This window comes from Pteropus alecto, unplaced genomic scaffold, assembly GCF_000325575.1.
Source record: "Pteropus alecto unplaced genomic scaffold, ASM32557v1 scaffold111, whole genome shotgun sequence".
In the NCBI taxonomy this organism is placed as follows: domain Eukaryota; kingdom Metazoa; phylum Chordata; class Mammalia; order Chiroptera; family Pteropodidae; genus Pteropus; species Pteropus alecto.
Window position 1 is genome coordinate 5,149,526 of NW_006431915.1, and position 10,486 is coordinate 5,160,011.

At 37.2% G+C, this 10,486-nt stretch overlaps 1 protein-coding gene across 1 annotated transcript in view; it reads right to left on the minus strand.

Annotated features, from left to right (window-relative positions):
• Positions 1-1,821: 1,821 nt before the first annotated feature.
• Positions 1,822-10,486, minus strand: part of SVEP1 (sushi, von Willebrand factor type A, EGF and pentraxin domain containing 1) — a gene marked incomplete at its 5' end in the record, with an annotated part of 145,705 nt that continues 137,040 nt past the window's right edge. The window contains 3 exons of the mRNA XM_025041263.1: positions 1,822-2,107; positions 5,456-5,549; positions 9,905-10,000. Of these exons, the coding sequence (XP_024897031.1) occupies positions 2,086-2,107; positions 5,456-5,549; positions 9,905-10,000 (212 nt within the window). The remainder of the gene's footprint in view (positions 2,108-5,455; positions 5,550-9,904; positions 10,001-10,486) is intronic.

Here is a 10,486-nt window from a genome sequence, read left to right on the forward strand (position 1 = left end):
ATATTTTCTATTTATAAATGACATGCAGGAAAGCTCTTTGTTTCTGTATATTTATTACATAAATTGGATGGTTACAAAATTCACAGATTCCAATGGATTTTTATGTCTTTGGGTTTTCATCTTACAAGGTATTTCATTGTATCTTTGGCCAAAATGAAAATTGTGACTCTTAATTTTCTCATGTTTATACCCTTGATTTATTTTATAGATTTCTGTGCTATGGCTTTGACTGGAACTCACAGAATGATGTTTAAGATCAATGAGAATATACTGTTTGCTTTGCTTCTAATTTAAAGGAAAGCATTTAATGGTTCACAGTATCACTGATTATAGTTGGTTTGAATATGTTGGACAAACACCCTTACTTCTATTTTGAAAATTTAAGAATTCACTGTGAATATATCTGTACTAAAAATTAAAAAATAACATTCTTCAACATTCTTTAGTATTATTGTTCTGAGACTCACACTTCTAGATCTGTAGACCCTCATATCATTTGCAAACCTCACTTGGATGGTGCTTTACTTCCTTACACTATCTGCATAATTCAACTAATTTGACTTATTGTGAAATACAGATCTTTTAATCTGTTCAGAGTAACCCAATATGAATTCTACTTAGTAGGTACACTTTCGGAACTGAGTTTTGTTTTCAATTGCAGTAGCTTTCCTGAACTTAAATTTTCCGGTACCTTCTTTCTTTTTGTTACTTAGATTTCGAGATTTATTTTATAGTTTTATGATTATAAATGACAAAGATAAACACAGTTTGGAAGTTGATGGGATATAAATAAACTAAAAAGGTATACTCATAAGCATGTAAGACTGGTCAAGAGAGTGAATGTCAGCAGAGAGAAAGAGGAGGAGTCAATAGCTGAGGGAAATACAGGGCAGTAAAGAGAATCAGTAGGACAATCAAGATCTTTTTCGTCATTCCTTCATTTCTTCACAGTGTTACAATGCACCCTGTGTCCTATGTGGGTGTAGTTCTCCCAGAGGACGAAGATGAATTAATTGTGATTTTCCTATTTTAAACAAAATCTAGTATTTGGCTTTCTTTTCCAGAAGTCCAGGGAAGTGTTTATCTTGGTAGAAGTATAGTATTGGAGTTAAGTAAAACAGTGGAGACTAAGGGGCAACTCAGCTCTGCCTTGGGCAGACTCAATTCTTTTGTGCAGGTGGGACCAGGAACAGAATTCTGGAGAACTTTTCTCATCTGCCTTTTTCCTTCCCTTTCTCTATCCTCCTATTCCTATCTCCTTTCTCCCAAAGTAGTGAGTGATAGGGTTATGACCTAGAAAGGGCTCTCTGATAATCTTCCAGTTCTTGCATTTTTTTATTGCATATGTGAGAAGGAAGGGGAGCACTTTATTTTGTGAACCATAGTCATTATGTGTCCCGCCCCCATCCACTAAGTTGATGCCTATGGCTTTCCAAATGTTGGGAAAGGAATTAGCCAGCCTGCTCTCCACACCCAGACAGCATTTCGTGTGGAGAGTGGTAGGTCCAATAGTTATCCTCTGGTTAAATAAAAGGAAACCTTTATTTTTACACAGATTGTAAAGAAGATGGAACTAGAATGAAAGGGTCTCCTTTACTGTAATTTCTTAGTACACTAGGTGTGATCCTGTATTGTGCCAGTAGCATAAGTGAAAAATCATTAACCTTCTTCTTTATTCCATGGTCACCTCACAAAATGGCACTATCCAGCAAGATATTATTTCATAGCAAAATATATTTTAATTGAAAGATCATTTTAAGTAACTGAATAAAAATGTGTACCAGGAACTTTCCCAATAGACAGTAGCATATGTACATTTTGTGAGAGTGGAGCAGCATCTATTTAATATATATTTTATATAGAAAATACAGGCATATTTAAAAATGAAAACATGTAAGAAAGTATGTCACAAGTAATAACAAAATATAATACAAAATAAAAAGGTAAACCCCAAATAAAAAGTTAACTAAACAAAATGAGACCCAGCACCGTGTTGGAATTTCTTTGCGTTAGTTCCAGGATGCCCAGGACTATGCCAGGAAGAGATGATTCTGCTTTTAGGAGAGCTGATTGGTTGTGCAGTGGTTAAAACCCAGTCCTCCTTTTCCTGGAACAAAAAACAAAGAGATTCAACAGAAAAGACTGAACTGAAGAGGTAGGAGCTGTTTTGGGGGCTGATTAAAACAGAACTGAAAGTCTCAGATACCTGAGTATTATCCACGGCGTTGTCTGTACGGATGGGAGTCATTCCTAGAGAGAACTAAAGGGCATGGATAACAGGTGCTAATTTATGAAAAGACTGAGAATTAGCAGACCTGAGTTTTAGTCCTGGTTCTGTCACTAGTCTTCTATCTGATAATCCTCTCACCTGTAAACAATGAGGGGTTTGCACTTCATGAACCTGAAGGTCTCTTACAGCATTACTAGTCTGTGGTTTTTATTTATGGCTTTTGTTTAGGATCAATTTTCTGACAAGGCACATAGAGATCAGAGGAAACACAATCTCTTTCTTAGGGATTGAACTACTTGGGAATGATACCGGGTCAGTCTTACTCATCAGTAGAGAGGGTTACAGGTTGAGAGATTTAATGAAGGTCACAGAATATTTCTCTACCAGCTATCACAGATGCCTGAAAATTGCTCCGTCAACAAGTATTTATTGAGCATCGATTTTTGTGCCTGTGCTAAGTACGAGGGACACAATCTTTAAGGCACTCAACCTCATGGGAGAGAAGGAAATAAAACTGTCGGTAAAAAACATTTATTTTTTTGATTTCTTATAAAAGCTTTCTCCTCCTCTCATTTTAGGGAATTTTATCTCAGCCTTCTTTATTCTGGGCATTGCCAGGCTCTTCACCCCTTCACCCAAAGGTATGGTAAAGGTTTTGACAAAATGATGCTTCATGTTAGTACAACATAACTTAACCCAGGACCACAGTTGACTGACCCATGGTGGGCCCTTGAATTCATCTGGACTAGTCCATTCTTCTCCTGGATTTTTAAACCGGGTCAGTACACTATCTATGTGGATACTGTAGTAAGACGTGTAAAATGTGAGAGCTGGAAGTAGTTCTGTCTTTCCATGTGAACTGAACAGCAGAGAAAACCAGAGAGAGGATGGGAAGGATGCTGGAGAGAGAAGGTGAGACAGGAGGTAGGGAAGCTTTAGGTGGTTTTCAAGTCCTCAGTCTGGTCCTCACGATGCTCAGCCATTTCATGTATTTGGGTTCCATAAAAGGTCCCTCTATTGTGATAAATTCCTTTGTTTGCTTAAGCTAGTTAGAGTTGCAATAAGAGGGTCATAACTAATATGAGTCTTTTAGAAAAATGGATGATAGTAAGTGGGGGTAGGGAGTAGAGGGGAGGAGAGTGCTGCCCACGGGGTGCTGGCTTGAAGCTGACTTTTTCTTGAATGTGGAATACATGTCTCAGCTTAATTCTGTGCCACAGTGTTTTGATTCCTTTATCAAGCTTTTGCATGAAAATGCAGATTTTGTTCTTTATTAGACAGTGTTTTCACATAAGCTAAGCCTTCACCTTATCAAGAAAGACTCCTTTAAAAGTACTTTGATGTTAAGGAACCACATAAACTCTGGATTTCCTTTTCTTATCTGTTTGAAGGAGTTGAAATATAAAGACTAAAATCATAAGAATGTTATACATATTTCCTGTTCCTTTTTGAGTCGCTGTCATTCCTTTCATCTTTTATTTTTTTCTTCTTTCTCTCTTCTTTTCTCTCATTTTCCCCAGAAATTCATTCCAGTTTGACTCTCATTTTTTTAATATTCTTTCAACGTTACTCTCAGGTAAAATTATCACCTTTATCCTGGAAGCTTCTACATATAATTGTGCAATCCAAGTTTGCTCTTTGGGGTTCAGTTTATTTTTCTCTCTTTGCAGAGATGGCATACACTTGAGATGAGATGAGGAAATTCACTGGCACAAGACGGAATTTTTGTTAATTAAGTTTGTATTTAAATAGATTTTTGTCTTTGCAGATTGACTTTGACATTCCAATCAAAATAAAAGGAAATAAAAAAATGAGTGGTTTTCAGTTACCTGAATTTCCTATTTTTTAAAATGAATATGGAAATATCCTTTTTTTAAATGATTCTTATAAAGGGAAGTAAATGTATATTATACAAATCTAACTGACATAATACAATGATGTATATTGAAAGTCTTAGAATAGAGCTGGTAATATTTTGAAATCGCAATATTTGTGAGGACAGTATTTTGATATTGGCATCATGTTCCCTGATTTCAAACTATATTACAAAGCTATAGTAATCAAAACAGTACAGTATTGGCAATAAAACAGACACATAGATCAATGAAACAGAATAGAGAGCCCAGAAATAAACCCAACTAATTTACAACAAAGGAGCCAAGAATATACAATGGAAAAAGGATAGTTTCTTCAATAAATGGTGTTGGGAAAACTGAATAGCTATGTGTAAATAAATGAAACTGGACCACTATATTATACTACACACAGAAATTAACTAAAAATGAATTAAAGACTTGAATGTAAAACCTGAAACCATAAAACTCCTAGAAGAAAACATATGCAGTAATCTCAATCTTGACATTAATCTTGGCATGTTTTTTTTGGATTTGAAACCAAATGCAAAGGCAAGACAAGCAAAAATCAATAAGTGGTACTACATCAAACCAAAAAGCTTTTGCAGAGCAAAAGAAACCAACAACAAAATGAAAAAGCAACCTACTGAATGGGAGAAAATGTTTGCAAATCATATATTTAATAAGGAGTTAATATCTAAAATATATGAAGAACTCACACAATGCAACAACCAAAAAACAAAAATTCTGATCAAAAAATGGGTAGAGGATCTAAATAGGCATTTTTTCCAGAGAAGACACAGAGAAGGCCAACAAGTACATGAAAAAATGCTCAGCATTACTAATCATTAGGGAAGTGCAGATCAAAACCACAATGAGTTATCACCTCACCCATGTTAGAATGGCTGTTATCAAAAAGACAAGAAACAGGTACTGACCAAGATGTGAAGAAAAGGGAAGACTTGTGCATTGTTAGTGGGAATGTAAATTGGTGCAGCCACTATAGAAAACAGTATAGAACTACCACGTGATCCAGCAATTCCATTTCTGGGTATTTATCTGAAGAAAATGAAAACACTAACTCAAAAAGATGTGCGTACCTGCATGTCCATTACAGAATTATTTGCAATAGTTACAACATGTAAATGACCAAAGTGTCCATCAATGGATGAATAGATTAAGAAAATACGGTATATATAACGCTTATAATGTTACATATATAACATATATGTAATATATGTAACATTGTATATATTATATATATGTTATATATATAACGTTTATAATATATATATTATATATGTGTTATATATATATATAACGTTTATGTTATATATGTAACATTATAAGCGTTAGTTTTTGGTTCTCTTACCTGGAACAGTCATGTCCTGTCCAAGCTGAGAGACAGTGGCATCGGTTTGGTCTTACGCATTTTCCACCATTTAAGCAGGGAGACTGGCAAACGGCTGGGAAGAAAAAGTAATGCATTTAGTTAATTAATACTTAGCAATTCTGAAGATGTCCATGATATTACATAGAATAAGATTTGACTCTGTTTTCTGCTCCAGCCACCACCATTCCTCACAAACTGTCTGCATTACATGTTTCTGCCACTTTGTTTGACCTCAATTCATTATGTGGCACCACCTCCCTTTTTTCTTCTAGGCTAGTCAACTTTCATATTTAAGTCCCAGGTTAAGCTCTACTTAAGTATTGAAATCTTTGCTGATAACTTCAAGTCCACTGATGCTTCTCTTCTTTAATCTTTTTCTTTATGAAACCAATTTGATACATAATGTTTTGAACTATAAATTTTTCATATGCTCAATCAGACTGTAAATCTCTTGAGCGAGCTAGAAATGAACTGTGAGTGCCTGAGTCATTACATCAGACATCAACCCTTAGGACAATAAATCAGGCACATGGGTTGTCTAAAATAACAGATGATTCAATAGCCCTTTGTGTTTGCTAAGAAACACATTTCATGACTTTAACTAGCTTTAATTGGAATTATAAAACCTGGAATAGAGTTAAGAATGAGCCACAGATGAAGCCCTGAGTGAACACCCAAAGGTTTACTATATAGACATCTTTCTCAGAAATCTACTGTCTCATAACCAAACTCTTCATTTGCATGAGTCTATTTGTTAAGAAAGAAAGAAAGAAAGAAAGAAAGAAAGAAAGAAAGAAAGAAAGAAAGAAAGAAAGAAAGAAAGAAAGAAAGAAAGAAAGAAAGAAAGGAAAGAAAGAAGTGTACTGTTTTCCAAGGAAAGAAGGAAAGAAGAAAAGAAAGGAAGGAAGGAAGGAAGAAAGGAAGGAAGGAAGGAAGGAAGGATGGAAGGAAGGAAGGAAGGAAGGAAGGAAGGAAGGAAGAAAAAATCCTAAGGATGCTAAAACTGATATAGAGCTAACAACACCAGACAGTTTAACTTATCAAAGAGAAAGCAGAACTCCCTTTAGGAAGAAAATAAAATGCCTGTTGAGAAAAAGCTAGAAATGAGAAACATTTCAGTCTCATTATTTCAGCCTCATTATAGATTGTAAAGCTAAGCTTCCCCAGCTAAAAAACTCATCTTTAGTGAAATATAAATAAATGTTACTTCTTTAATCACTCATTCATAAAAAATAGGGAAAATGCCAGCAAGTTACAGGCACTTGATAAGGGTGGGAGGAAAGAGGACAAGTTGTCGAACACCAGTCTTAGCCCCGGGAGTTCTCTTGGAGAGTCAGGACTAAGAGTAGGCCAACAGAATGCACATATCTCCAATGCGATAAAAAATGTATGGAACAAAGTAGGATTAAAAATGGCAAAAATAAAACCCAATAATTTGAAACTAACTGCACAGATTCTGCTTGCTAATGGGTAAAAGACACACTGCTTCTTTCCAGGAGCATGATGACTTAGTGGCACTTGACCATACTAACAAATTAGTCATTACTTTTACTTCCCTGCCTACAAGTTTAACATATTACTTTTCCCTAGAACATGAATGCCCGCATTGTTCCATTCTGGGCCACTTTCTCGTGCTATGTATCTTCTGCACGGTCTTATTCTTTTCCTCTATGAATTTTTTCCAATGATGACTTATATACCTCTAATTCTGATATATCTTTAATCTAGATGGGACCCTAAACCATCATCCAATTGCCTATCAGACCTCTTCCCTGTAGATTCCACAGGCCCTGCAAACTCAGCATGTCCACACTTAACTCCTTATTTAAACCTCCAACCTGCTCCTCTTGGGTTCTCTGTCTCAGTAAGTGGCACCACCTTCCACTCAGGGGCCCAAACTGGAACTATCAGTCTTGACTCTTCTCAGACCTGTACATAATAAATCTATAACCAAGTAGTATTGATTCACCTCCCTAACTTCTCTCAGATCCATTCTTTTTGCTTATCATTTTTCTAGACTCCATTACCTCTTGCAAATTCTGCTTTGATAACTTCCTGCGTGGTCTCCCTCTTGTAAATCTTGCTTTCTGCCATTTCCCTTACTGCTGCCAAAATCATTTTTCTAAAAGAAAATCTGACCACACGGTTTCCTTGTTTAAAACCCTTCAGTGGCTTCTGTTGCTCACAAGACAGCCCAGCATCTCGAACTTGGAAAGCAATGCGTTTCCTAATCTGGCTCTGCCCATCTTTACAGCGGCAGTTCTAGCCACACCTCTACATTCCCTCTATGGCTTCAGGTAAACTTGGCTGACCACACCTGTGTTATATTTTCACACCTTTGGCCAGAATGAATGATCGCTCAGTAACTCCTCTTGTTCTTCCACGGATTCTATGCTTGTCAAGCCTTTCTGACCATCTGTACTTGGTTCGTTACCTATTCTTACTGTCACAGCTCCTTTTATTGAATTCCATTAGCCTCTAGTTATGTACCCATAGGGCATTCTGCATTCCTTCTTCCCTAGATTGAATTCTGGAGAGCAAGAGCTCCTGCTTCATATATTTTTATACGCTTAGTACTTATACAAGTAGAACAAGTACTGAGGTACCTGCTGCAAGTTTAAAAAGCAAGGAAGACTTTTTGGTTCGGTCTCATTAAGGAGCTTATTCTAGTTAGGGAGCTGAGAAGCTAAAAGAAATACAAATAAAGTAGATCAACTGAGCTTTACACTACATGGTTCTAACTAATTGTAATATCTATAGAAATGGAATGTTAGAAAATAGATTCCTGTGGTGTAGAGCAAGTTTGGAGATAAGGGATACTTTGGTAGAGCTTTGAAGTTGGGTAAAGTTTGAATAGTTAGAGGATAAAGGGAAATCATGAACACATGCTAAGGGAAGGGAGGGAGAGGGACTGCTTGGGGCACAATGAGGAAGCCATCACTGCACAGGGACAGTATGTGATTGGCAGGATGGGAAGTAAGGGTTATCGGGTATGCTGAAGCCAGTCTACGCTGCACCTCGGAAGTCAAAAGAATTTGGACTGTATGTGAAGAAATACACAACCACTTTAGGTTCTTAAACAGGGCATAACATACCAAAAGTAGTACATAATTATGTTATTTTGGAAATGAGGATGGGAAGGTCACCTCGTAGGCTCTGGCAGGCCATTTATGTACTATCCCACTCATTGCTACAGTTGGTATAAATTCGTGAGATAACGGAAGACAAAGGCTGGGAGAGCCTCTTCCCAAGAAGATTCTTGGAAATTTGTGCCAGGAGGCGTGTGAAGAGGCCTTTTGCTAGCTGGTGACAGTGAGGATAGAGTAGGATGCCAGAGACACTGTGCAAGAAGGAACAAAAAGAGTGTTGCCCCTGGTAATCGCAGATGAAGAAGATGAAGTCACCCTCTGGTAGGGTGACTGACATTTGATTTTGCCCGTGACAGTACCTTTCTCTCTCATTTCCTTGATTTACTTATTAATAATGCCTCTTTCACTCTCGAAAAATGTCCTACTTGAAAGGTAAATTATATGGTCACCTCAGCCTTAGAGCTCATGACAAGCTCTGGTGTCAGCAAATCTGTTCTACTTTACATTTTGCTCCACTGGGGAGGTGGTATAAATATTGTTTACAAGAGGGATGGTGGGCTGTTAGAGTTAGTACTACGTAAATATAGCCGTTTCTATTCTTTTAACAGCCGCCTAAAAATTAGGACATTAAAAACAGAAAAATGTGCCATTTTTAACCGATTGGCTTATTACACATTTATTGAAATATCTATCATATACAGGCAGTGTGCTAGGTACAGAGAATATAAAGGTTGCAAAGAAACATCCTTGTCCTCTAGTGAGGGTGAGGATAGATCAATAATGAAGCAAATAAACAGATATCAAAATATAGTAGGATAAATGCTATATTCAAGATGGGCAAGGGTTGCTAAGGGGGCATGTTTGTCACAAATCAAATAACAACAGTTTGTTACTTTTGTCCAATGAGGAACAATCTCTTTGATGAGTTTTTTTCTCTTTAACTTAAATTGTATTTATTTAGAGGCTTGTTTTTTTTCTAAGTATTACCATGAATTTTGTCATTTAGCTTCACAGAGATTAAAATAATGTTCTTCTGAACCTCCGCATACTGTTTTCTCTATGTTCTGAAAAATAAAGGTGACATGAAGAAGGCTAACAACTGAGTCAGCCTAACTGTTCCTCTTTGGCACATGACCCCTAGAGGTGAGTTTGAGGAGGCAGCCATACATATCAGCATGGAGACCAACCACCATTCAAGGGACCATTCTGAGGAATTCTTGAGAAACTTGGGGATCCTTTTTTTTTTCACTGCCACCTCTGAATCTGAGTCTCACTCTGCACCCTCTCGGGCTTCATGGAACCAAGTCACCAAGAAAGCAAACCATGAAAGAAGGCCTACCTGTATGACAGCGGGACCCCGTCCATCCAGGTGGGCAGTCACACTGATAAGGGGCCACACAGCGACCGCCATTCAGACAGGGGAGAATGCATATTGCTAGAAAGAAAATTGAAAAGAATCTGATCAAAATACACTCAGATATGTTCAAGTGTTCAAAAACCATTTTCTAGGAGGAGTAAAACCTTGTATGACTCACTGGATAATCTTTCTTTCGTGTGTTGTTTATTAATCAACATCACTGAGAAAACACAGTTAGGGAAGTAAGTCTGGACTCTTCGCCTGGTGCAATGACTTAATGCCAAATGTGCTGAGGAGGCGCTGTCATAAGTATCTGCTAAGTGCTTTGCCGTCCCACAAAATAAGCAGAATGTTCTCCATTTATTATAGTTTAGGATTTCCATTACAAATTACGTGAAATGCTTTAAGAAAGGGTTTGGCTGTCTCAAGGCTCTCTTGTCTTGAATTAAATGCGAGAATGGGAGGTAAAGGGCTACCTTGTAGGCTGGTGCTGGCAATGCATTAGCAGCAATGGGACAACTCACGCTATATTTCCGTGGAGCCCGATGTTGACTGAATCAGGCC